The sequence below is a fragment of the Antennarius striatus genome, chromosome 1, assembly GCF_040054535.1.
Source record: "Antennarius striatus isolate MH-2024 chromosome 1, ASM4005453v1, whole genome shotgun sequence".
Lineage (NCBI taxonomy): Eukaryota > Metazoa > Chordata > Actinopteri > Lophiiformes > Antennariidae > Antennarius > Antennarius striatus.
The window spans coordinates 8,483,537-8,509,812 of record NC_090776.1 but is presented as its reverse complement, the minus strand read 5'-3'; the positions used below and the strand labels follow the sequence as shown (position 1 = coordinate 8,509,812).

Genomic DNA, 26,276 nt, shown 5'->3' with positions numbered 1-26,276 from the left:
CTTACGGTTTAGGTAGGGTTAGTAGTGGGGTTAGGGTAGGGTTGGGGGTTAGGGTAAGGGTAGGGTTAGGGTTGGGGTTAGGGTAAGGCAGTAACGTGCGCTGATGTTCATGGCTGGTGAGGCACTGATCTCATCGTGAGGCCGTGCCTCACCTGCCTCCCCTGACTGCACATCACTGGGGTAAGGGTTAGGGGTTAGGGTAAGGGTTAGGGTTATGGTTAGGGTAAGGGTCAGGGCGTAGGGGGTTAGGGGTCAGGGTTAGGGTACGGTTAGGGTAGGGTTAGGGTTGGGGATAGGGATTAGGGTTAGGGTACGGTTAGGGGTTAGAGTGAGAGGTTAGGGTTAGGGTAGGGTTAGGTTAGGTTAGGCTTAGGGGTTAGGGTTACAGTTAGGGTAGGGTTAGGGTTTAGGTTTACGGGGGTTAGGGTTAGGGTTGGGGTGAGGGGGATTAGGGTTAGGGTTGGGGTTAGGGTTTAGGTTTAGGGTTAGGCTAGGGTTAGGGGTTCAGATTAGGGTATACTGTACACACACACACACACACACACACACACATACACACACACACACACACACACACACACACACACACACACACACACACACACACACACACACACAAGGGGCCCTGTAAGCATGCAGTGGGAGGTAGAGTGGGTGGCAGCTCCTTCCTGGTGCGCCCCAAATGAGCAACTTGTAAAGGGGGACGGTGCCTTGCTCAAGGGCGCCTCCCTCAAAGGCGCCTCCGCACCTCCCACTGTCAGCTCATACTCCTGGTGGTTGGACGGGAGCGGGAATCAAACCGCCGGTCTTGTGAACATTGGACGACCCGCTCTACCACTGAGCCACTGCCGCCCCAATGCAGGTCTGTGTCATGCTCAGCAAGAAAAAAAAGGTGGTGTCCTCTGGTGGCCCCAAAAGTCTTTAAAAGCACAGCTTGTAAGTGTCCAGTTGTGCTTTGGTGTCTTGTTGCTGCTTTGGTTAAACAATTTCGAGTTCGCAAATCCAGTGTGGCTCCAAACACCAAATCGACCCTGTGCAAACAACAGGCAGTGTCCCTCGGAGCCTATCAGCCGCGGGTACTGCTTGTGAATAGTTGACTGTAAATGGTGGATAAACATTTTTCTGGCTTGGGACAGGTTAGCTAGTTCAGGGATTGGACAACAAAATCTTCGTTTTCTCCTCCTTCAGTTGCTGTGGGAGCAAAAAGCAAGGAGATTTTCAAGGTTCAAAATGCGTGGAGATTTCTCCGCTAAAGCTCCGAGCTCTAACCGTAATGATCTGCATAGCGCCGCCTTCTCAGAAGTGGGTATCCAATCACAGGACACGTACATGTCAGGACAATGTGAGGCCAGCAAGAAGGCCTCCACTCGCCACCTCATGATCTGTTTGGCTATCTTATCTGTCTATTAACTATAGGTGCCTGTTGTGAAGAGCAGGCTCAGAGGAGGAGCTGGTAGAGTACAACTTTATTTATCCCTTAAGGATAAATAGGATCCCTTAGTAGGATTATCAGGAAGAGTTTTGAAGCAGCAGAAACGATAAATTGGACTGAGAACGTGTGGGCCCTTTTCCCACTTCCTTGCAGCAGATCCCTGCTATCCTGTTAGCAATTGTTAGTCTGCGTGACAGTGTGAGTCCCTCTGTTAATATCCATGCTTAAGTGAGTTAAATAGCTAGTACATTTATGTTGTGTTATAATGATAGACATATGACTTGTATTGTTTGTTCAGTTAATGGACATTGATATTTTTGTTGCAAATCATTTCATGCACGCTAATAGTTTGTTCTGTGTAGATAAATCGGCACTGATTGTTGTCAGCCTCCATTATTTTGATGCATCTGCCAAACTAAAGAAAGACATAATAAATCAGTCAGTCAGTCATCTTCAGATTTACCACCGCTATATCGGCCGCAGCGGGTAATGGGGAGCCGGAGCCTATCTCGGCAGCATAGGACGTTAGGCGGGGGACACTCCAGGCACGACGCCAGTGCACCGCGGAGCTACACACAAAGACATACAACCATGCACACACACTCTCACTCATTCCTACGGGCAATTTGGAACGTCCAATGAACGTGAAGCGCATGCTTTTGGAGGTGGGAAGAAGCCGGAGAACCCGGAGAGAACCCACGCAGACATGGGGAGAGCATGCGAACTCCGCACAGAGCGGAACTCGGTCAGCCGTGTTGTGAGGCGGCAGCGCTAACCACTGCGCCACCGTGCCGCCCTAATATATCACAGTTGAAGTGGATTCTTTGAGTGGGTCACTGTGCCTGACCACACAGCCATAGTGTTTGTTAAAGTCCTGGAAATCAGCCTACCTTCAATACAGCCCTATATTATAAGTATTTATAGTGCCCGTTCACTCAGAGTGCAGGGACTCCTGCATTCTAGATTCTGAAGGCCCTGGACACATTTGCAAAACAAGCTAGCTGAATTCTGATTGGATAAAACCTCTTTAATCTAAAAATAGAACACTGACGCAGTGTTGGCCCATGTCATATCCCAATGTATATTTATAGATATATTTAAATATATTTAAGGAAAATGCATTAAAATATAATTAAGTTTTATTACAAATACAGTATTATGATCTCTGGTTATGTCAGGCCAGCAGAGAAGGCCTTGCTGGCCCTGACTGCCCACCACTGCTAAGCAATGATCAGGTTTATTGTAAATGTCCTTATGACTTCCCGGTAGATAAATAAACATGTTCTTAAGGATGAGCTTCAGCAGAGGAATACTTTTGTGAGGTGAATTATGGCTTTAAGACCTAATGTGTATCTATTTACTTTTAAAATCCATGAGGTGAGTGCAGAGTGAAGAAGACATGAAGACTAAAAATACACAAATTTAAGCATTCCAGTTTATTCGAGCAGGAGAGACCTTTATTATCAGCCCAACTTAGTAAACACATTTTAGTAGCTTCAACATTCATTTGCAAATGAAATCCACAAAACAAGTTAAATTAAACACATCAGCAGTTAAAATTAGCTAAAAGTGCAAATCATACAGAAAGACGTGAACTCCTTCTTATGAAATAAATATCTGAAAATACCCCATAACTCAGTCTGATCAATAAGACAGCAAAATGTAAATATGTATTCATAACAAGCAAAAGTAAACAGAGCCTCATTCAGCAGGTTAAACACTACTGCAGAGCCTTGAAGCAGGAATTTTGCAGGATACAACATAGAAACTCTGTTTTGGCACTGCCATGATTGACTGAAATGACTAATCCTTTATCACTTGGTCAGATTGGAAGCAGAATTATTTTTATTTTTCCACTGAATCATTATAATGTGCATGCTCACTTTTTGCTTCTGCAGTTACAAAGGCTGAACGGTATATTGAAGAGTACAATTTAGGTTAATTTTACAGGTTTTTTTGCAATATCTGCCTTAGACTTCAGAAGTGACTCAACTACACAAAGACGAGACAATAAAGTAAATGTTATTCAACATCACACATTTTAACAGTGGTGCCAAAGGCGCTTCCCTTCCAGTGAACAAACATTTTACAATATTACAGTAATTTGTGGTTGTTTTAATGGGATAACTCCAATAACTCCATTGAAGATTATGCTGCCAACTATAGTCAACCGGATGAAATCCCCATTAAAACATTAATAGCGACATCCAACAGGACTTCTTTCTCTCCACTGTCCTGTTCAAGCACTTGCACTTCTGACACTGGAATGAAATAATGAAGTGAAACATAAATATTTCATGTCCGACTGGAGCACTGTAGAATATAAAAAAGAAACATTTTTGGGAAAATGAGGATCTATTTATTGGCCATTGAAATTAATCTGAATGAAAATAAGTATATCAGGGAGGATGGAGTGTTATGGATAGTTGAAGAGGACACGGGATGGCGTCATCCGTCACATGGCATCGAAATGGAAACGGTGGGCCTCCTGTCTCTTCTCTCGATCGTCTGCTTTCTGCACCACAAGGAAACACAAAGAAACATAGTCACAATCATTACAACAATCATTCAGCTTGTTCTGCAGTATTAATGCATAGGACATGTGATTAATGGTCAGACTCTGAGCTAAAGCTCATTGTAGATGTATCAGTGTGCATGTAATAGCACACAATAGACAGATACTACACAATAAAGTATAATCTAATGTTTTAGTATGCTGCATGTTGATAAAGAATGGGAAAGTTGTGTAAAACTCAGACACAGCTGATTTTACTGTTCCACATTTAAAACGGTCCAGGTACATCCAGGTGTTGGAATAACATTCTGCCATATAGACAGTGTGTTTATCAGGAACATCCTGGTTATTCCACTTTTAAACTTTACCAGTCAATGTTTGTGCTTCCCAAATGCTACTTTGACTGTCACCATTATAAATAAACACACTGAGTGACACAGAAATTGTGTGTGTGAAATACTACATACACAATAGAGACGTACACAGTGGCCTCTACTTGCTGACCTCCAGATTCATAACAAAAACGCTTGTAACCATAGCAATGATACAAAGCAGTGATGTTGATATAAGGTAGACGGAACTGACCTTTATTAACAAAAGTCAATCACATGACGTAAGTGTGATTAAAAAATACAGTCGTACCTCTATTTACGAATGTCTCCACAAACGAAATTTTCTACTTACGAAACGCCTCAACAGGAAAATATTACCTCTAGTTACTAAAGAAATTTTGAGTTACGAAAGGTAAAAATACAGCTACTCGCAGCTCCCAAAGGTTCCTGAATGCAACATTCTTATAGCTGCTTTGCCATTGGCTATTACCTAGCATCTTCCTGGCATCCCATTGGCTAAGAGGGACCTCTGTGCATAGCTAGATAGGTGTCTATGCAGCGTCCTTGTCATTCGGCCCTTGACCAATGAGGTGTTCTGATAGTTTTACGCAAATATATGAACTTTTTGAGTATTCGCTATGGACCCCAAGGAAGGGATGGAGAAAAGAGGAAGAGAAAAGATAAAGAAAATACTTTTTTTGTCCGTACAAACAAAGCAAGAGATAATAGAAAAGCATGAGAAAGGGATGCTTTTGGTTGATCTCATCAAAGAATATGGCCGAAATGCCTCTACAATGGCCACGTTATTAAAAAGTAAAGGAAGCCATAAAACACTGGGAGTTTAAGGCATCATGGTTCAAGAAGTTCAAACGGAGGACTGGAATTCACTCTGTTGTTCGGCATGGTGAGGCAAGAGTGCATGAACCAAAAAGGGTAAAAAAAAAATAGGACAACAGTTAAAAGGTAAATGACCATAATTTTTATTCTTTATGCTATGTTTTTTACATTATGCACAACTCTCATTTATTGTGTAATAATCTAATTGTAACATGTATTTGTTACGTGTTTTGATGCATTTTTATGCTTTATAAAACATTTATGTCTGAATTTTGGGAGGCTTGGAACGGATTAGGGCATTTGCATGGAAAATGCGTCTCTACTTACGAAATTTTCTACTTACGAAATTTCTTCCAGAACCAATTAATTTCGTTAGTAGAGGTACCACTGTATAAGGCATTTTCAGATTCAACTGAATCAAAACCAGGTGCAAAAAGAATGCAGCCATATATGTGAATATACTCACTGTAACAAAACAACTCGAACGTGGACATGCAACCTTACATGTGGTTGTTCAGCAATATGTTTACGCTGAATCAGTGGTTTCTTCCAATAAATAAATAATGTGTATCAGGTCAAGTCTGCATAGTCATCGATTAAACATGGCCACATGGGTTGATTAAATTAACCTCCAGTGAATTGGTGATTTAAGACCCATGGGCTTGTGATTTCTCAATACTGTACTAATTAGTGAGTTAAAAAGTACTTTGGCGGAAAACAAGGAAAAGTAAAACAGGGTTGACCCTTTACTGTAATGTAATTTGGAAATATACGAAAACACGTGTTTAATTAGATGTCTAATCTGATGGCTAACATTTTAATGTCCAATGAAAGTACCATTAAGTAGAAAATAAATCACCTCCATTATATATTTTAGCAAATCCTTTGTTTTGTAAAAACAGAAAAACACTCAGACATGTCTGGTAAAAGTGAGAGGACCTTCCCAGGATAAGGGCTTTAATGGGCCCGTTTCACAAGGTGGGTTTAGTGCAAAACCTGGGTAAGTTAACCCTGAAATCAGGGTTTTCCGTTTCACAAAGGCAGGTAACTTAACCCAGAGTTAGAGCAGTAACCCTAATCGTTTCATGAAGCGAGGTTAACTGAACCTCTGGGTTTGTTACCGCAGTAACAGACTCTCTGAAGTTAACCTGGTCGGGAGCAGATTCTATTCCACTAACCCAGGGTTTCCTCTGACTCTTCCCCGTTTCACCGCCGCTCGCGTGCCTTCATTTCCTGGTTCTGTTGGACGGAGAGTTTGACCGAAGGTCGGTTTTATTAAAAACTCTGTGTCTTAGAGGCATTTTAGGGGCAAACATCACATTTCACTTTGACGAGGAGCCCTTTGATGGAGTTTCAGCGTTAATTCACAGAGAATTAAATATTTTTGTATCGTGCTTAGACATCCATCATATCCAGACAGTCATCTTTATGATCGGTACAGGTTCACCTCTCGATCCATCACACACACACACACACACACACGCACAAATGCACTCGACCTAATCCATCCTCACATCTTGCAGCAGCGCTATGTGTGGCAGTCCGCTCAGTTTTTATTTTTCATTTGCTAACAGTAGTTTTTCTATACAACGTGGGAGATGCTCAGTGCACTTCGCCTTGAAATTTTTCTCCCAGTTTTCTATTTCCCCGGAGATAAACCTGTCAGAATCATCAAGGAGGAGCTCCACAGGATTGCAGGTGAATGATGTAGAAATCTGAAAAATGAATTTGAAATTATATTCTCTTAATGACGTTCGGCTACAACCTCAGAATTGGATTAGTAACTTTCATTTCTTTTAGGATTTCCCAATGTAATCGGCAGCATAGATGGTACCCAAATTCCCATCAAGGTACATATAGACTGCCTACTGTCTCAAAATGTTAAAGACTCCATCATAAACTAACATCCATCCAGATCATGTATGATGCTGCAGACTACATTTCTGAAGTAGAGGCAAAGTGTTTTGTGTTGGTTTCTTGACTCACCGAAGTATGATGAGTCTTACCTGAGCAAAAGACTGTAATGTGGTCAGTAACCTAAAGATTTGTACAATAATTCACTTCTCACCATATTTTAAACCACTCTAATGAATCCACTACACATTACAGACAAAGTTGATGGTTTCTTGCTGGGGGACAGGCAATCTAGGCTGCTGACCCTTTATTCCGACTCAGACACTCAACAGAACTTCAGCTGGGTTCACTGCAGGATGAGAGTCTGGGCGGATATGACCATAGGTCTGCTGAAAGCACATTTCCAGGGCCTATGTCACCTCAGGATGATTCCTGCTATCCAGGATGGCAGAGCAGTGACAGACACCATCTGCCAGAATCATTTCAGAGTCCCCATCACCACCTCAGCTGGCAATAAAAACATACAATACACATTTCCTTTGGTCATCTTTAATTCTTACAAATACAAAGTTAGTTTTTGCATCATTTCAACAGTTAACGTTCTAATAGTTAACATGATTTACCAATGATCGTCACTCACCCCTAACTTGTGCTCCAGCATTTATATGTCCAGGTCTGCCCTCCTAATCTGGAGGTTCTTGTAAATCATTTCTGTTTTCAGTATTTAAAAAAAAAAAAAAGTGAATTCTGCTTTCTGTTAACTGCTTTAACAGATAGCTGGGAATACATGAGGAGGAGATTAAAACATACAGTTGCATTTGAAATTCCTCAGAATGAACCGCGGGTGTTCACTGAGTGTCTATTTCACTGTGATAATCTGTGCAGTCGGGACCCTTATGCTACTGTCCATTCATGCTCTGTTAAAAAAAGGATGAAAAAGTGTTAATTCTTCAGTGGAGGCTATATATCACTCTGTATTCCACCAGAATATTAAGCAGTGGGAAGAAAACTATCAGTAACATAAAATATTAGACCACCTTTGTTTTCTTCAATTTCTTGTTGATTTATTTTTCTTTTTATCAATTAGTAACATGTATGTACTGTATATATTGTGACTAAAACAGACAGAAAATAAAACTTGGATGCCTTAAAGCAGTTATAAGCAGCACAACGCCACAGCTATTGAGGTAAAAACTAAAGCAGTTTTGGCTATTACTGTATCAAGGAAACCCTGCAAAGGAGCTACATGTCAGCTCTTGATATTATATATCCTCTTCTCAACTGTTTTTGTAAAGTGCATATGCCAATTTACTGTTTTATTTACATAACATTAAAACATTTAAATTAACAACTACAGAGGAATAAAGCTGATGAGCCATCCAATGAAGTTATGGGAAAGAGTAGTGGAAGCTAGACTAAGGGCAGAAGTGAACATTTGTGAGCAGCAGTATGGTTTCATGCCAAAAAAGAGTACTACAGATGCAGTATTTGCTTTGAAGATGTTGATAGAGAAGCACAGAGAAGGCCAAACAGAGCTGCATTGTGTTTTTGTAGATCTGGAGAAAGCTTATGACAGGGTGCCCAGAGAGGAACTGTGGTATTGTATGAGGAAGTCTGGAGTGGCAGAGAAGTATGTTAGGGCAGTGCAGGATATGTATGAGGACTGTAAGACAGTGGTGAGGTGTGCTGTAGGTGTGACAGAGGAGTTCAAGGTGGAGGTGGGACTGCATCAGGGATCAGCTCTGAGCCCCTTCTTGTCCGCTATGGTGATTGACAGGCTGACAGACGAGGTTAGACAGGAATCTCCATGGACTATGATGTTTGCAGAGGGCTTTGTGATCTGCAGTGAGAGCAGGGAACAGGTGGAGGAGAAGCTAGAGAGGTGGAGGTTTGTCCTGGAAAGGAGAGGAATGAAGGTTAGCTGCAGTAAGACAGAGTACGTGTGTGTGAATGAGAGGGACCCAAGTGGAAGAGTGAGGTTACAGGGAGAGGGGTTCAAGAAGGTGGAGGATTTTAAGTACTTAGGGTCAACAATCCAGAGCAATGGAGAGTGTGAAAAGAGGTGAAGAAGCGTGTACAGGTAGGATGGAACGGGTGGAGAAAAGGGTCAGGTGTGATGTGTGATAGAAGAGTTGTAGCTAAAATGAAAGGAAAGGTGTACAAAACTGTGGTGAGACCAGCGATGTTGTTTGGTCTAGAGACAGTGTCACTGAGGAAAAGACAGGAGACAGAGCTGGAGGTAGCAGAGATGAAGATGCTGAGGTTCTCTTTGGGAGTGACCAGGAAGGAAAGGATCAGGAATGAGTACATCAGAGGGACAGCACATGTTAGAGGTTTTGGAGATAAAGTCAGAGAGGCCAGACGGAGATGGTTTGGACATGTCCAGAGGAGAGATAGTGAATATATTTGTAGAAGGATGCTGAGTTTTGAATTGCCAGGCATGAGGCCTAGGGGAAGACCGAAGAGCAGGTTTATGGATGTAATGAAAGAAGACATGAAGGTAGTTGGTGTGAGGAGGATGCAGAAGACAGGGTTAGATGGAGGCAATTGATTCGCTGTGGCGACCCCTGAAGGGAAAAGCCGAAAGGAAAAGGAGGAGAAAACGTTTAAATTAAATTAATAGATGTTGATATAGATGAGAACACATTTATGTGTGAGACAAGAGTATTATGTTGGCGATAAAACAACTGAACAGTCAAACGTCCACTATATTTACTGTGCAATATCAAACATAATGAGGATAAGGAGGAACCTTAATGAGATGATGCAGAAGTCTGACCTGTGTGAATGATGGTTTTATACTTCATTCTCAGCTGCTGACATGTGCGCTTCTTCCCCGCTAGATTGCAACTAAATAAAATAAATTAATAGACTATTATTCAAACCGTTTACCTACGTAACTTTACCGTGATTTCAACGGGCTACGTTTAAACTTACGCATTGACTAGAGCTGCAGTTTCCTCCCACATCATCCCCCTCTTGTTTGCAGCTGCAACGCTGTTGCTCTTTCTTCAGAAAATGTCCTCAAGTCTTCATCTGCATGAATAAAATTTACTCCGACTGCCGTTTAGCGTTGCGGTGCGTGTCTCGTCCGTCATCGTGGTGAATCGTCGAATCGGGGCTCCACTGATAATGACTTTTTAAAGAGTTGTCGCGCCTGTTAAACTGCGGGTCTACTTAACAAAACTAACCCTGAAAAGCGTTTGTGAAACCAAATTCCCTGGTTTTCCAAGTTTAGGGTAAGTCAACCCAGAACCACAGGTTTAGCTCAAGGTTGGTTAACCCCGCCTTCGTGAAACGGGCCCACTGTGCTGTATTTAGAGCCAACAGTATATTATCACCATCTGGGCCTGCAGACACATCAGCAGGTGTGATGGCCAGAGGCGGTGGCCCGAGAGCGGAGCTGACAACAATCTGACAGATGTACAAGGTGTCATCAAAACACAAGTACCCGTAGGAGATGAAAGGCCATACATAAATGCGGAGTAAAGAGTAAAAATTAGATACAGAATTACAAGCTGGATTCCGTAGAGCAAGTAAAGTCAACAGAACTGAATCAGTGAGTAACACCTGGCTGCTTTAAATTCTGAACATGGTACGTAAGCAGAGCAGGGTGACATTTTTTGATCTCAATATGGTATTGACATAAACAAATGTGGCATCTCAAGATGGTCTGAGATGATCAGTCTAGCTGCTCCTCTTACAGTTAGTCATCTAAATGCAGAATTCTGCCTCACTGCTGTGCTGCAGTGAAAATACTGGAGCGCAAGGACAGAATTCCGCACTGGAATTACACAAGAAGATCAGTATTTGCTTTGGATGATGGTTTTATTAAGATGGGAGCCACATGCTTACAGTCACGATTGAAGATTTTGCTGGAAGAAGGCTCATAAAGTGTGAACCTTTAATATGGTTGAGGCACGTGGGGGCAGTTTCACCTATTTTGTATGAGTAGTTTCATTTATTACAATGCATCACATTTCAGATGACATGTTTTTTATGCAACCTCTGGTGACAGCACTCAATGATGTATTCAGTTTAAGGTTTAAAGCGAGTGGCTCAGTGTTTAACTCAAAATTCATGACAGTTTTTCCTCCTGTTGAATGTAACAGAAATAGCATGAACATCACTTACACTGTACATTACACACTACACTGTAATGAGCTTTACTGGGGCCAGGATTGAAGACTGAAACATCATCATATTGTTTGCCATGTAACAGCAGTAGCAGCAAATAGGAAAAAGCTTCCATCTCATGTGGACTGGTGACAGCACATCAATAAAGCATTCAGATGTGTTGTATGAGATCAGCAAAGATGTGAGAATGGGGGTAGGGAGACATCAATTTTCAAGTGTCTCCTGTCATTGTCTTCACACTTATCTAGATGCTGCACTAGAGCAGATTCTGTTTCTGCATGGACAGGACACAGTACATCAGAGAGACTTTATGAGTAAATGCTCCCCTTTTATACAACCAGCCCTTCACTGATGTTGACAAATTTGTTGCACCCCAAAGATAGGCAGCAACACACTGATTGCACTACTTATCCTGCCAGTTCTGATTTGAATTAAAGCTTTCCTCTAGCATCCAAAATTTCAGTGCTTCATATTGACTGATGTGCTTTATTCTCTTTTTAGGGCAGCATATTCTTAAGGAGCAGATGGACTGATGGAGTGTTTTTTCGTTTGGGTAGCCGATCCACTTCACTGAGCTACTCTTGAAGCCTGTTCTAATTGACTATCAAGGGGATTCCACCAATTTGTTATTGGGAGGTTTGAATAGTCATTGATTTGTGTGCCTTTGAAGGTGTTAATGACAAGGCGCTGTGTCTGTGTCTGAAATCAGATGGAAACAGTAAGGCAGGGTATCGTCTCACTGGACTTGAATGTCAACGAGTTAATTCTAGTCCACATGTTGTGGATGAGGAGGATGCATCTTGGGTAAAGAGACTGGTTACACTCTGCTTTGCTACAAATCTTTCTCTTAACTTGTTCCTTAAACTCACAACTTGTTTTCATATGGATATCTGAGCTTGCACTAGGAGCTAGTATGACTAAGCCACTGTGGCTCAGTGTAAAAGAATTGAGCAAGCCACAAAAAGCCACACTCTGTGTCAAAGACAGTGGCGCCCGGGCGTACGGCCAACGCTCGTCGCGGGGGGTTCGGGGGGCCTCCCCCGGGAAATTTTTTAGAAAATGGGGTTGTTTTCCTGCATTCTGAGGGCAAAATCTTCTGTTTAGTTTACCTACAAATATACACTAAAGTCAACAGTTCAAGCTAAACTATCTTTATTTCTGTCCTACTTTATGCAGGTATAAATGTGAGATTCAACAATTGAAAACTTCCATTCACTATGTGACGATACAGTCATACAAAATATTACTCAATGTTTACTTGTAAGTTTTACTTAGGGCTAGAAGACATTTCAACTTTGACCACCACCAACACCATTGGTATGCCATATATATATTTTTTTTTAAATTCAATAACATGATTTTTCATTTCAATTTAAAAAGGCATGAAAAATAGCAAGCGAGGTGAATACATATTTACATGCATTGCTGGTTATTCCTGCCGGTCATAGGGAACAAAAGTCTAAGACTGCAAACAAGTATTGATAATATCTTTCATTTACCTACTGATCAGTCTGTCACTACTCCTACCCCCTCTCAGCATTCACCATTTGTTTATTAATGAGGACTTTAACACAAACTCTACTATAAAACACTGGATTCTTTTGATCGATCGTCCTCACCTTGTCTTACACCAATTCGCGTGTTCAGCTTGTAAAAAAACAATATTTTTGTTTTTCATTGGACGAGAGGAGGTCATGACCCGAGTACATATTTAATGATCGGGAGCGTTCGGGTCACTTCGGCTATTTCCGTTGGCATGCTTCGGCTAAATTCCATCGGCATGCGGAAATAGCAGTGCTAGCGCCGTTTACTAGCAAAAGTAGCAGCGCTAGCGCTGCTCGCTAGCGGAAACAGCGAGTGCCACTAGCGAGCGAAAAAGTTGTGAGTTTTAGCCTTTTTTCCTTAAAAATAGGATGCCACTGTGGCTACACAGTCTAAAAACTTTGTAGCCAATCTGGAATTTACTTCGCCTATGGCGAAGTGGCGAATGGCTAGCGCAAGCCCTGGATATGTTTAATATCCCTTCCTTGAGCTCGTACTGCATTGAGTAGAAGTTCAGGGGAGATGTGTAAAAGCCCTGTGAGCTTGTTAGGCAGGATGGAACTCTTCACCCCTGTGCTCTTGCCCTCTAGCTGACTTTATTATGAGAAGAGAAAATACCACAGGCAGCAATGCAAAAGCACGGAAATGTCAAATGTCATTCAGCAGCCTGATCTCACTGGAAGGCCTGCCAGAAAAAGTGAGGCATTAAGGTGGTTTTGTCACCAGAACAAGGGATTCACAGGTATACACCGTGAGTCTGTTTGTCCATGTGTGTCTGTAATTCAAGGCCAGCTGGGTTTCCTGAGGGTAATTCCATGTGTTTTCTAATGCTGGCAGTCTAAACATGATGCTACACTGTGGTGAGACTGGAGATCCGATTTGTCCTTCCTACATCAAGATAAACCTGCTAAAGCCAACACCGTTCAACTACTTACTGTAGAAATGGTAACAATTTTGTTCATGGTTATATTATGTGTGGCTTAGGAAAAAATACTACATGATAAAAGAAAAAAAAAACATCACAGGTTCAAGCTAATAGAAAAATAACTGATAAGGAGAGATCCCATTGAGTTTTGGTACAAATCCAGACAAATGGGCAGTGACATGAGTGATTTTTTTCCCCCCACTACCATTCTAGTCATTAGCATGAGATACTGTATCGCCAAAAGGGCATAAAGTACAGCAAGTGAAATATAAGATTCTCCTTAAAGAGCTAAAGACACGACAAAAAAGAGGAATGATGAATTATGAACATAATCAGCTAATACATCATTTTTACAAGCAATAAAGGTGTTAAAGCACTGCTTAGTTCTCTGGTTCCCATAAAAAGACAGTAAAGCACTTCAGATATTTTACCTCAAAATAGAGGTGTAAATTGCTTTCACACTTACATGACTCCAGCCATAAACTCAATAATTTTATCTACATTTCTTTGTGCCATAAAGCATGTGGGAGCAAATATTTCATGATGGATTTGAGTACCCCCTGTTAACACAGAAATACTGCACAGGTTACCTAAACAGTCATGGGCTTAATTTAAGATAGGCTGTTTATGAGGACTGCTCTTAAATTTGGTTATCAGACCATTATTATGTGTGTATCTGTGTGTGTCTGTGATTACAGGAATTTTCTAAAACAGTGTTTGTGAGTCCAACATCCATACACACTTTCTTATTCAGCTATGTATACAAACCAACAGTTTATTTAGTTTTTTGTGGCTGGCACTACAGTTTTGAAAAAAGGCCACATGATTTAATATATACCATAAATTATCCTTTGTTCAAATACATTGTGAACAACAAAAACACTTAGGGAATTAAATGCCTAATTTTCCTATTTATCATCAATAAATAAAAGAATACATTACGCACTTTTTTTTTTCAAAAGTACAATACACAAATACTTTAAAACGGTTTAATACAGAAAAACCTGACAAACAAGACTTTGCGATAGAAGTAGTTCTATTCATACGACATCCGCAGGGTTACCAGATGTTTGAGTGGACTCAAAATTACAGCAGCCAGACTGAATTCATTTAATTTGTCTTTTATTAAACTTAGATGAGACTGGAGTTCTAATTAGTAATCGCTTAACAAAGCATAAATCAACGGATAGTGAAACTTTTCTATGGTTTTACCCAAAGGGGAGCCCCATTCAAGTTTCAAGTTTATTTATTCTTATATAGCCCAGATTCACAAACAATGTCTCAAAGGGCTTTACAATCTGCACATGGACGATGTCCCTCTGACCTTTGTGCACTGTGAGCAGTACGACCCTCACATCGGATAAGGAACAACTCCCCTCAAAACCCTTTTAACAGGGGAAAAAATGGCCATGATTTATGGCTGTTGTAGGTTTGTTAAGAGAAGCACTTTGAATAACAATTTTAAATATTTACAGAATAATATTTGGCCCACTTAGAACTACAATTTTGATCTTATCCCGATCCATAGACAAAACCATTGTCACTCTATTAAGAAACATCTGTGAAATCAAGGGCTGCATGATGGAGCAATGAGTAGCTGACATAAAGAACGTACTGGGTTTCATTCCACCTGGGGCATTTCTGTGTGGAGTTGCTTGTTCTTCCTATGCCTGCGTGGGTTCCCCCTAGGTTCTCCAGCTTTGTCCCATCTCCAAGAACATGCAACTTAGGTGAATTGGACAGAGTAAATTGTCCCAAAAGATGTGAATATGAACCTGAGTCTAAGTGCAGTGCTGCGATGGGCTGGCAACTCGTCCAGTGTCTGCGTTTCACCTGTAGCCAGCTGGGACAATTTCCATTAGAACCCAGGAAAGACAAAAGTAATTTGGTGTATTAATTATTCTTTGACACGGATTGGCATGTCCATCTATACAATCATCGGGAGAAAAGAAATCGAAGGAATCAATTATATTTGGTAGAAACCCAACAATGCATTTGGACTTTAAATTTTCTCATTTTCAGATACAGCATTATTTTGCATGTTTTTAATTCTGATGTAACAGTAAAGCAGGCTTATGATAGTATAGCAGTGGCAGGCCGTGTATTTCATGCCTAGGCCTTCAGTTTTGTCCTACCTAAATATTATACGCCTCATTATACCATATACATTACCATAATACAGAATATGTCACCGTGGTTTGAGAATCCATTCAGAATCAATGAGCTTACATTCATAATTAATAGTTAGAAACTAAGCTCATGGATACTGTCAAAATTAGAAAATAAGTGGTGATTTTAAGAGATAAATCAACAAAGTTTTAATCAGTCGAGAAGTCCAAAAGTACTTGTGAGCTTAAACTAGTTTGTAAAATTAACTCAACACTGTCATTGTTTCATATAAGACACCAACGAGACGATTACAAAACAAAGCATTCATTTCAGGCTCTAATGAGTGCTTATCCAATCACATGACACGTACATGTCAAGTACAGCATAACATTCTAACTTACCTTGGTATCACAGACTTGAGACTTGGCATTATTGCACACAACAGCCAGCTCTGTTGATTCTGAAGGCCTCAGAAAGATTTCATAGACAACTCAAGCTAACTAAAATCTTCATTTTCCTTTTGGCTTTTCCCTTCAGCGGTTGCCAAAGCAAATCAGTTGCCTCCATCTAACCCTGTCTTCTGCATCCTCTTCTGTCACACCAACTACTTTCATGTCCTCTTTCACTACATCCATAAACCTCCTCTTTGGTCTTCCTCTAGGCCTCCTGCCTGGCAGTTCAAAACTCAGCATCCTTCTACCAATATATTCACCATCTCTCCTCTGGACCTGTCCAAACCATCTCAGTCTGGCCTCTCTGACTTTATCTCCAAAACCTCTAACATGTGCTGTCCCTCTGATGTACTCATTCCTGATCCTATCCATCCTGGTCACTCCCAAAGGGAACCTCAGCATCTTCATCTCTGCTACCTCCAGCTCTGTCTCCTGTCTTTTCCTCAGTGACACTGTCTCTACACCACACAACATTGCTGGTCTCACTGCAGTTTTGTACACCTTTCCTTTCATTTTAGCTGAAACTTTTCTAACACCTGACACTTTTCTCCACCCGTTCCATCCTGCCTGTACACACTTCTTCACCTCTTTTCACACTCTCCATTGCTCTGGACTGTTGACCCTAAGTACTTAAAATCTTCCACCTTTTTGATCTCTTCTCCCTCTAACCTCACTCTTCCACTTGGGTCCCTCTCATTCACACACATGTACTCTGTTTTACTGCGGCTAACCTTCATTCCTCTACTTTCCAGGACAAACCTCCACCTCTCTAGCTTCTCCTCCACCTGTTCCCTGCTCTCAGTGCAGCTCACAGTGTCATCTGCAAACATCATAGTCCATGGAGATTCCTGTCTAACCTCGTCTGTCAGCCTGTCAAGAAGGGGCTAAGAGCTGATCCCTGATGCAGTTCCACCTCCACCTTGAACTCCTCTGTCACACCTGTTGCGTTGTGTAGGGTTCTTTTACCGGAAACAATGAAGACTACCTTCAGGCTTGCGTTACAATCTTTTACTGATTAAGATGACCAGACATACAACTCAATACAGCAACTTTCATTTCGGAGTCCCAACCCGGAAGTACCCCCTAAGGTCCGCCTTATGACCTCTCAGGTTGCATGCATTATTAACATTACACCACAACACCTACAGCACACCTCACCACTGTCTTACAGTCCTCATACATGTCCTGCACCGCTCTAACATACTTCTCTGCCACTCCAGACTTCCTCATACAATACCACAGTTCCTCTCTGGGCACCCTGTCGTAAGCTTTCTCCAGATCTACAAAAACACAATGCTGCTCCGTTTGGCCTTCTCTGTACTTCTCTATCACACACTCACACACACTGGTGGTTAGTAATATATATACATGTATAGTGGGTGCAGGCTCGTAACACACGCACGCACGCATGCACGCACGCACGCACGCACACACACACACACACACACACACACACACACACACACACAGGGCTGTAGGCATGCAAGTGATGGGGAGGTAGAGTGACAGGCAGCTCCTTCCAGGTGTGCCCCAAATGAATAACATAAAGAGAACGGCACCTTGCTCAAGGGCCCCTTGCTCAAGGGCCCCTCGGCAGTACTCGGGAGGTGAACTGGCACCTCCAACTATCAGTTGACATTCAAAAATTTTTGTCCGGGTCTTGAACCGCAACCCTCCAGTCCCCAGATCAAGACTTTGTGGACTGAGCTACTGCTGCCCCTATCCTATGATATGAAGATATTTACAAAAAAAAACCCTTTTCTAGGTATGCTAAGGCCTCGCGGGCCCTGACAGTGATCAAATTCAGAATCTTTGGTTCTTTATATTTTCAAAACATTTTTCCTGTGTGAATGTTTTATATTTGACTTTGTGGGAAGATCAGTGCCAGCGGCTGTAAAATTTACCATGTCTTCTACTCCCTCTCTTGTCTCTCAACCCTCACCTGGCCCACATTACCTTCACTCGGCTCACACACGTCTCCTTCCATCCATGCTCTTTCCAGGCACCACACATTTTTTTCAGAGCAGCTTGGATTAGATGAAACTAATGTTCACACCCACGTAGCCCAAAATGAGGGCAATTAGAGTGCTTCTCTGTGTGTAAAAATGTACACATGTTATCCTGTGTGTAGAAACACACAGGTGCACGCAAGGCACACACTTGTATGACAGATGGCTTTGAGAAAATGCCAAAAACGTACTGCACCGCTCAGCCTGGTACAAGTAATTAAAATAATGGTAATAAAGGAAAAAGAAACAATGAAAGGAAAACAAAAATAGTCAGTTTATCACTAAATAATTGTCTGTGTGCCCTTGACCAGTCTGCGTGTCACTGAACCAACAACCAGTCCAGCAGGAGTTGACACACAATAACATAAGAGGATGTGCATATCCTGTTTTAGTGCATGAAGGAACAGCAGATCAACATGGATAAAAACACAGAATCAGGTAATCACAAAACATCCCTTTAGGTTTTGTCCCACCAGACAGAGACAAAGAGTGAGTGTGTCTCAGTGGGAGTCTAGAGGACTGCAGGGCAGGGACAGCGAGAGCCATCTGCTGCTGGTTGTGGCCAATCTGCTCTCCCCTCCACACCCACTAAAGCAGTAAATCACCGCGAACAGGCCAGCATTAACTACATCGTTATATGTGTGTGTTCTGACCTTCTCTTTCCAATGGAGAATTCCAATAATGACCAGGATGAAGACACACACCCCTATCAGTGCAATGGCTGTCAGTAACACGCTGTTGCTTGGAGTCAGGTACAACTTAGCGCTCCAACTATGGAGAGAAAGAGGGAAAAAAAGTAAAGTGTTCCTATATGATGTTTCAATCTGTAATGTTTTTATTTAACAGGAAAACAACAGCCTGACAAGCAGACTTTGTCCTGTTTTTGTAAAGCAGTCCAACCACCTTAATCTATCATCTTGCAAGCTGTACGTGAAAAAAAGGTGGCAGGTTTTGCTGGTTAGATCTCATTTTACCCATGGTGCATATGTAGGCGTGTGTGTATTGGCCTGTCTAGCAAGCATGCTGAGTACATAAGTGTTATGCAGCTCTGTGGAGGAGGGTTCTTATAAGTGTGTGTTGAATAGCCATCTGGAGCTCCTCCTGGGATTTGAGCTGAATGTGAACAACGTCATGATAACATGGGAACACATGCTGAAAAAAAGGGTATGTGTGTGTGTGTGCCTGTATGTCTTATAATGAGTTAAGATATCATTAAGTTGATCATGTCATTCACTGGCATCTGATGTGGACATAAAAAGTGCAGAAGAGTATCCATAACAACAGGCATCAGTGGTTTTCCCAGGAATTTACACCGCTGTGAACAAGCAAACGGGCAGTTGCCATGCACCCAGACTATATTATATCTATAAGCATAATGTTTATGTACCTGCTGGGTTTATTGTGGGGGTATGGGATGACAATGAGCTGAGAGTTGGGAATGATGGCCATCCACTCCTGCTTCCTTATTTCCTGGAAATAAAACAGAACATACATAAACTGGGTTTGCACAGACATATTACTAAATTATGATAAGAACATATGCAAGATCTCCATAGAGAGACACAAAGGTAGACAGCACACACTGTGATATGTGTGTTAGGTCCTGTGGGGCAGAATAATTGGGCCTCACGGTTTTCGTAAGCTACTGCGGAGAGGCTATTTTCAGCTGTGCACTTAAGACACAGACTACCTACTACCTGCTGAAATAAATTATCTTCAACATTGAGGAACAATACAGCTTTCACAATTTCTGAGTATATATGGGTGTTTATATTTGGATCTGAGATTAGGAATTTCTGTGACTGTGTCAGAGTTCAGCCAGAACAAGTCTTAGTCTCAGTTTCTGTCATGATGAAATATATATCATCTTCCCTTTTTTTGTAACTTGTCATAGCAGCTCTGATCTACATGTTCAGAAGGAATTCACAGAAGACTACCGGAACCTACATTTGATTGACAGCCTACAGTACAGAAAAAAGTAGAAACTTAGCAACAGGAAAACTATCCCCAATTTAATAAGACTTGAGGTTCCAGACCTGATATGAATAATGCTTTGGATCTTTTGTCACAGAAAATAACAAATTGCTTCATTTTGTTGCCTAAACATAAAGCAAAATTATTTTGCTGAGAACTCCATAGAATTTAACCAAGGACACCTGGAGCCCCTTTACAAACAATTATTTATTGCACAATTCAATAGTGACTAACTGGATTTTTGTTAAAATATTTAGGAATGTGCATATTAATTGAGAATGTGATCTTATGGGACAAGATTATTTAATTAGCAAAAGAAAACATCAACACATACAGTATAACCACATGTGAAAGTCAAAAGCTTCCATGGCTCCTTCATATCAGGTACACCAAACTGAACATAAATAATAATAATAACAAAAATAATAACAAAAATAATGTAAAAATTGAAATAAAATCTTTATCTAAATGTATGAGTACTGAGATGTATTCTTCACGTTTATGGTTTATAGACAAAACATTTTCTGTCTGTTTGCTCTGCAATAAAAAATAATGCCTGGATGGGTCATCAACACATGCACCTAATTATTACATACGTATATTTGGATTTGGATCATCCATGTTCTTCAGAAAAACACTTTGAGAAGTCATTTGTGAATGGTTGTTTAGGTGTGAGGATCTGTCGATTAAGATACAGAGCTAAACTATCAGAATTAAAAATATTTACTTTCAGCACTTTGCTTTACATTAGATTTACATAGATCTACAAGATCTAGATTTTTCACCTTACAATGTTTGAGATCTGATTTCTGGAAAGAAAAAAAAATCCTCATCAGCATCTGGAATCTGTTACTCTTTTTTTCCCCATTTTTCTGAATCCAAAATTACCTTGTATCTTGAGTTAGCTCCTCTTCAGTCATTTTGAGTTCAGGCTTGGGATCATTAGAGGTTAAAAGTTCAGCTATAATATCCGTTATTTCATATCTGTGATGAATTAGCATTTCTAATTCTGCATTTGGCAGAATCTTGGAGTGACTGCTCAGTTTCTTCGTCAATTCAGAGGAAGTAACAGCTTTCACAGCTATTTTGAATAAGCATGCAACAACAGCATTGCTTTTTACATAACGAGCACATTCTTGCCGCCAGCCATTGTCACTTAGCTCTTGGAAAGAGCTGCCATCAGTACGGCAACTGGCAGGGGAGCAGAGCTGGAGACGAATCAGCCTCCACGACTGCTGCCTGAGAGCAGATCGGATCTGGCTGTTTGGAAGAGTAAAGTGTTCGCTACTCGCCAGGGAGAAAGAGAGATACTCTGATTCAAAGGCAAGGAAAATGGCACACTACGAGAGAGCGAGAGAGATGGATACAGAGATGGAGGGTGAGGGAGATGGAGAGAAGGCGAGAGTGACAAGCAGGGGACTGATTAGTGAAGCAAACCACTTTGAGCGGCAAAGGGAATCCCCTGGGTGGAAGATAAGTGAACAGTAGGAAAGAGACTCAAAAGAAAAAGACTGGGAGGGGTGGATAAAAGAGGAGTGATTGGACAGAAGATACAATATTTCCAAGTAGATTTTTACAAAGCACGTCCTTATGTGAAACAGCAGGTAGAGAATCATTGTAGGGAGGAAAATTGTAAAGAGCTCAGTCTGGGAGAAGGTGAAAGGATGCAAGCAGGACAGAAAAACAAAGGAATGTATTTCAAAATAGTACAGGGATAAAGGGACTTTATAAACAGAATGATCCGTACGTTATGTTGACTGGTCTGTGTGCTGCAGTGGTCAGGATATGTTAACCACCGCCTCATTACAGGTAGATTTCATTTTATTATCCCATTCCCTAGTTGCTCTGGGTAACAAAAACAAAACACAAACAAAACAAAACAAAAACAAAAACAAGCAGAATTGGCTGTATCTTTAAGCATTCATTAATCCACTTAGTAGAGGGAATGGGTGAGGAGGAGGAAAAATGGCTGGAAAAAAGCACTTTGGCTGTAAAAAGAAAGTCTGTAGCTTGAGATGAATGTTCTTGGTGCACTACAGCTTCTAAGTCGCAGACCAACACATCTACAATGCTAATCAGTTGCCTGACAAAGAATTTGGTACCACATGGGGGGGGGGGATGACGGTCTCTGTCATACCTTATATTCAGTGTGACAAGAGCCATTTGTGGGAAAGAGAGACAGGAAAGATGGATGCAGTGAGACAGTGAGAGAGCTGAACTGACGAGTGCTGACATTTTACGTGGTGCAGTGTAGAAATGTGGCTGAAGGAAAGATTTAGAACAAAAACCCAATCAATTATTTAGAATATTGATACAACACAGCCTTGTAGAATGATGGAAGGCATGCATTTGATCACCATCTACTCTCAGGGTTGTGGAACAAAGATATATTTGAAGCTCAAAGTTTCTGTTGCAGCGAGGTGCATGCTGAACCTTTATCAATCTTAAAGGTGATGTGTGCTAGATATTTTTGACTGCCACTCTCTCTTCTTCTCTTTACTCAGTGGATTTGCTGCCCGATCAATACTCCGTGCGCTTTCAGATGCATTCTAATGGTGATAAGGACTAGAAATAACTGTTATAACACAGAGAAATATGCTCTCACTATTTAGGGTTTATTTCCCAAAAATAAGGTCTACAGAGTGAATTCAATGGAGTGAAAGAAAAACTGATCTAATTTGTTCTTGTATTATTACATTGTGATGTATGTACATCCTTTGTTACAAGGAAAATTAATTACTAAAGGTTCCTTATAAACTCCTGTGAACAGTTTGAAGACATGAACATTTGGCCAACTGATACAAAAACAAGTTACCAAATAATCAGTGCTTAATGCACACCTGCAACCTATTGGTAATGGGAAAAAAAATCCAAAAAAACAAAGTGAAACAAACAAAAATATTCCCTATCCATTTATTTTTTATTAAAGATGAATGAGCTTTAATCTTTAAAGAAATGTTGTACCCAGATTATGAGCTGACAGTGGAGGTGTCAGCTCACCTCCCGAGCACTGTCGAGGCGCCATTGAGCAAGGTGTCGTCCCCCTTTACATGGGCGGCACGGTGGTGCAGTGGGTATCGCTGTTGCCTGGGTTCTCATCCCATTCTGTGCGGAGTTTACATGTTCTCTCCATATCTGTGTGGGTTCACGCCAGGTTCTCCGGCTTTATCCCACCTCCAAAAACATGTGCTTCAGGTTAATTAGCCGGCTTCAAAAAGACTGTAGGTGTGACTGTGTGTGTGCATGCTTGTCTGTGTCTCTGTGTGGCTCCGCGTCGCACTGGCATCGCACCTGGAGTCGCACCTGGAGTCGCATCTAGAGTTTTCCCCACCTCACGCCTAAGCCAGCTGGGATAGGCTCCAGCTCCTCGCGACAAACGATAGCGGACAAAGCGGTAGAAGATGAATGAATGAATGAATTTTATCTTGTATACTAATAGACTGACAAATGAGGTTGATCACACACCCTCCACCCCACTCCACTGGAAATGTAACATCATTAAATGTTGTTATGTAAGACTATATAGACGTAGTAATCTCTGCTTGGCATTTCCACTTTTTCGAGAAACTCTATGGAGGAAAATGTTTCCTCTGAGTCTTCACAAGAGACCCTTCTAACAAGTCTCAGAAATGTGCTACAAAAACCTCATCATGATATCTAGTCTGAGCTATGGAAGAAAAAGGGCAATTTGACTCTACGCTTACGACTTTAAAAGTACCTATATTACACTGACAATGAACTAGTCCAGCATTTGATACTTGGAAAAACTCCTGGTTCTTAACATCATGATCCTGAGGCTATTTTTGTTCATCTCTTGCTCTCTTTTTATCTGAGACCCATTGCAGTGACATGGAATGTCTCAGCCATGCATGCCAAACACTGTTATGTACAGGACACGTGAAGCTACTCAGTAATGCCTTAATTAGACATGTGGCACTTTTTAGGAAACAACTGTTTGGATGCCATTTGCACCCCAATGGTTGAGTGGGATTGAAATGCTCAACACATCTTCCTTTATCATATCTGCTGTAACATTCTGACTACGCAGCCTGTGGCTGTTCCAAGTAGAGTGCTGTGTTGTGGTAACCTTCTCATATTTCCTCACCGTCACTCCAGACTGCCGGGGGATGCCGACGAAAAGGTGGTCGAGGAAGTTTGCACTGCGTCCGAGACCCAGGACAGTGTAAGGCAGCTGGAGGGAGAAGTGAGCTGATTGGCTCAATTGACCGGCTAAGGGGAGGAGAGGGAGAGAAAAAAAAAATTAAATGTCACAATAACAATCTGCTTTCTTAACACAACCACATCAGGCTAACTAATGAGCCCTATATTAGAGGTTACTACTCACAGAGGTTTAGACACATTTTTCCCAAGTGCTATTGCATGGATTGTCAAGATGATATATACATTCAGTAATACTCTCCAGAGGATGAATCCTTTTGACTTATTTTGCATGAAATGTCATCTAGTGACCCCTTGAGACAGATATTTAATGAAATATACCAAAAACAAACAAATGGATTACCATGACATTTTCTAAAGACATTTATGATGCCCTAAGGATTAATCCTCAGGGGCTTGATACAATGTTGTGAACGTAGTGATCCCCTGAATTTTTCTGTCCAGTTCAAAATGTTGATATTTTGATCTCTATAGCTAAGATATGGACTATCATAGCATTTTACATGAAATTCAATCAAATTTATACCCATTGTTTTTACGATTGAATATAAGAAAAAATATTTATATTTCTAAAGTGCCATTAACAATGCCTACATGCTAAGGCACAATGACAGATTTTTTTTAAAACGTAACTTTTTAAAAATGCATTGAAAACGATTCCCGTCCACACGACAGTGTTTTTAAAAAAATCTCCGTCCACACGTAAACGCAGCAGTGCGTTTTCGAAGACGGCTATAAGCATGCCAAACCATGTGGTGGCAGTATTGAGTCAAATTTTATCCAATAGGAATCCTCCGTGTTTTGTTGTCACAACACACGGGCCCATAAATATGACGTCACAGTGGTTTTCGTCGCAGGCAAGACGTCAGCGTTTTTAAAAAGTCGCGGATAGGCCGTCCACACGACAACGCAGACCCAGTGTTTTTAAAAAAATCCACCTCGGCCAGCGTTTTTAAAAAGTTGCGCTTTCGTTCCAGATATCTGCGTTGTCGTGTGGACGGAAGGCGTAAACGCAACAGAAAGTTGGAATGCCACACTTCAGCACATTAACATTGACATTGAGTGTTAGCATGCAAATGTTAGCGTCTACAGCATTGTGTGTGTACTTCATCCCTCCCTCCCTCCCTTCCTTCCTTCCTTCCTTCCTTCCTTCCTTCCTTCCTTCCTTCCACCCTCCCATCCATCCCAGTGTGTTGTTCATAAGGTTTTGTACATTTCATTCATGACTTTTTGATCAATGCATAGTATTGGTCAGAGACACATGTAACCACTGCAGGTTTTATGTAATACAAAGTAATTATCTTTAACCTGGCCGTGACTGTACAAGATGACGAACAAACATACATCGACAGGGATTGAGCTAGAGGGACTGGAGAAGAAAACCTTGTGTTCTAACATGAAGAAGCATCATAAAAGATACAAATCATACTGAGATCCCTGAGGCCAATCCAACACCTCCACGCATCTCCTTCCATAACCCCCTTCCTTACTATTCTAATACAACTTCATGTCTCCCGGTTCTCTTACGTTGCTCATTTCTCCCTCCTCTCCCACAACACATCACTCTGATTTGGCCTTGCTCATTTCACCTCTCGTTACTCTCCTCTCTCCAGTTTGTCTCCCTTCTCTCTCCCCTTCAGCTGCTGTATCTCGCCCACGCCACCCAACTCTGCCAAGTGCAGCCGACATAAATCAACCTCTATGTGGTAAACAAAGACAGGGAAGGAGAGAGCAAGAGGGATTGAAGAAAGAGAGAGAAAGCCTGGGGGCAGCCACTGATCAGAACTAATGCGGATGGACTGCGTATTACAGACTAAGAGGAGAACAGCTTTTCTTCTCTTTACTTTTCAATTTATGTCTAAACTTCAATTTAGCTAAAAAAAAAAACCCTTCGCTTTTCATCATCGGCCATTTCAGCTGGGCCTGGGTCAAGTCTTTCCAACTCACTGGAAGTCGACATAGGTCACTTGTCTCTCATT

General features: G+C 41.4%; 1 protein-coding gene across 1 annotated transcript in view; it reads right to left on the bottom strand.

The window, feature by feature from the left end:
- Positions 1 to 2,864: 2,864 nt before the first annotated feature.
- The window catches only part of itfg1 (integrin alpha FG-GAP repeat containing 1), a 185,739-nt gene continuing 162,327 nt past the window's right edge, over positions 2,865 to 26,276 (bottom strand). The window contains exons 15-18 of the mRNA XM_068317549.1: positions 24,224 to 24,348; positions 19,532 to 19,614; positions 18,798 to 18,915; positions 2,865 to 3,947 (exon numbers count right to left, since the gene is read on the bottom strand). Of these exons, the coding sequence (XP_068173650.1) occupies positions 3,888 to 3,947; positions 18,798 to 18,915; positions 19,532 to 19,614; positions 24,224 to 24,348 (386 nt within the window). The 3' untranslated portion in view covers positions 2,865 to 3,887. The remainder of the gene's footprint in view (positions 3,948 to 18,797; positions 18,916 to 19,531; positions 19,615 to 24,223; positions 24,349 to 26,276) is intronic.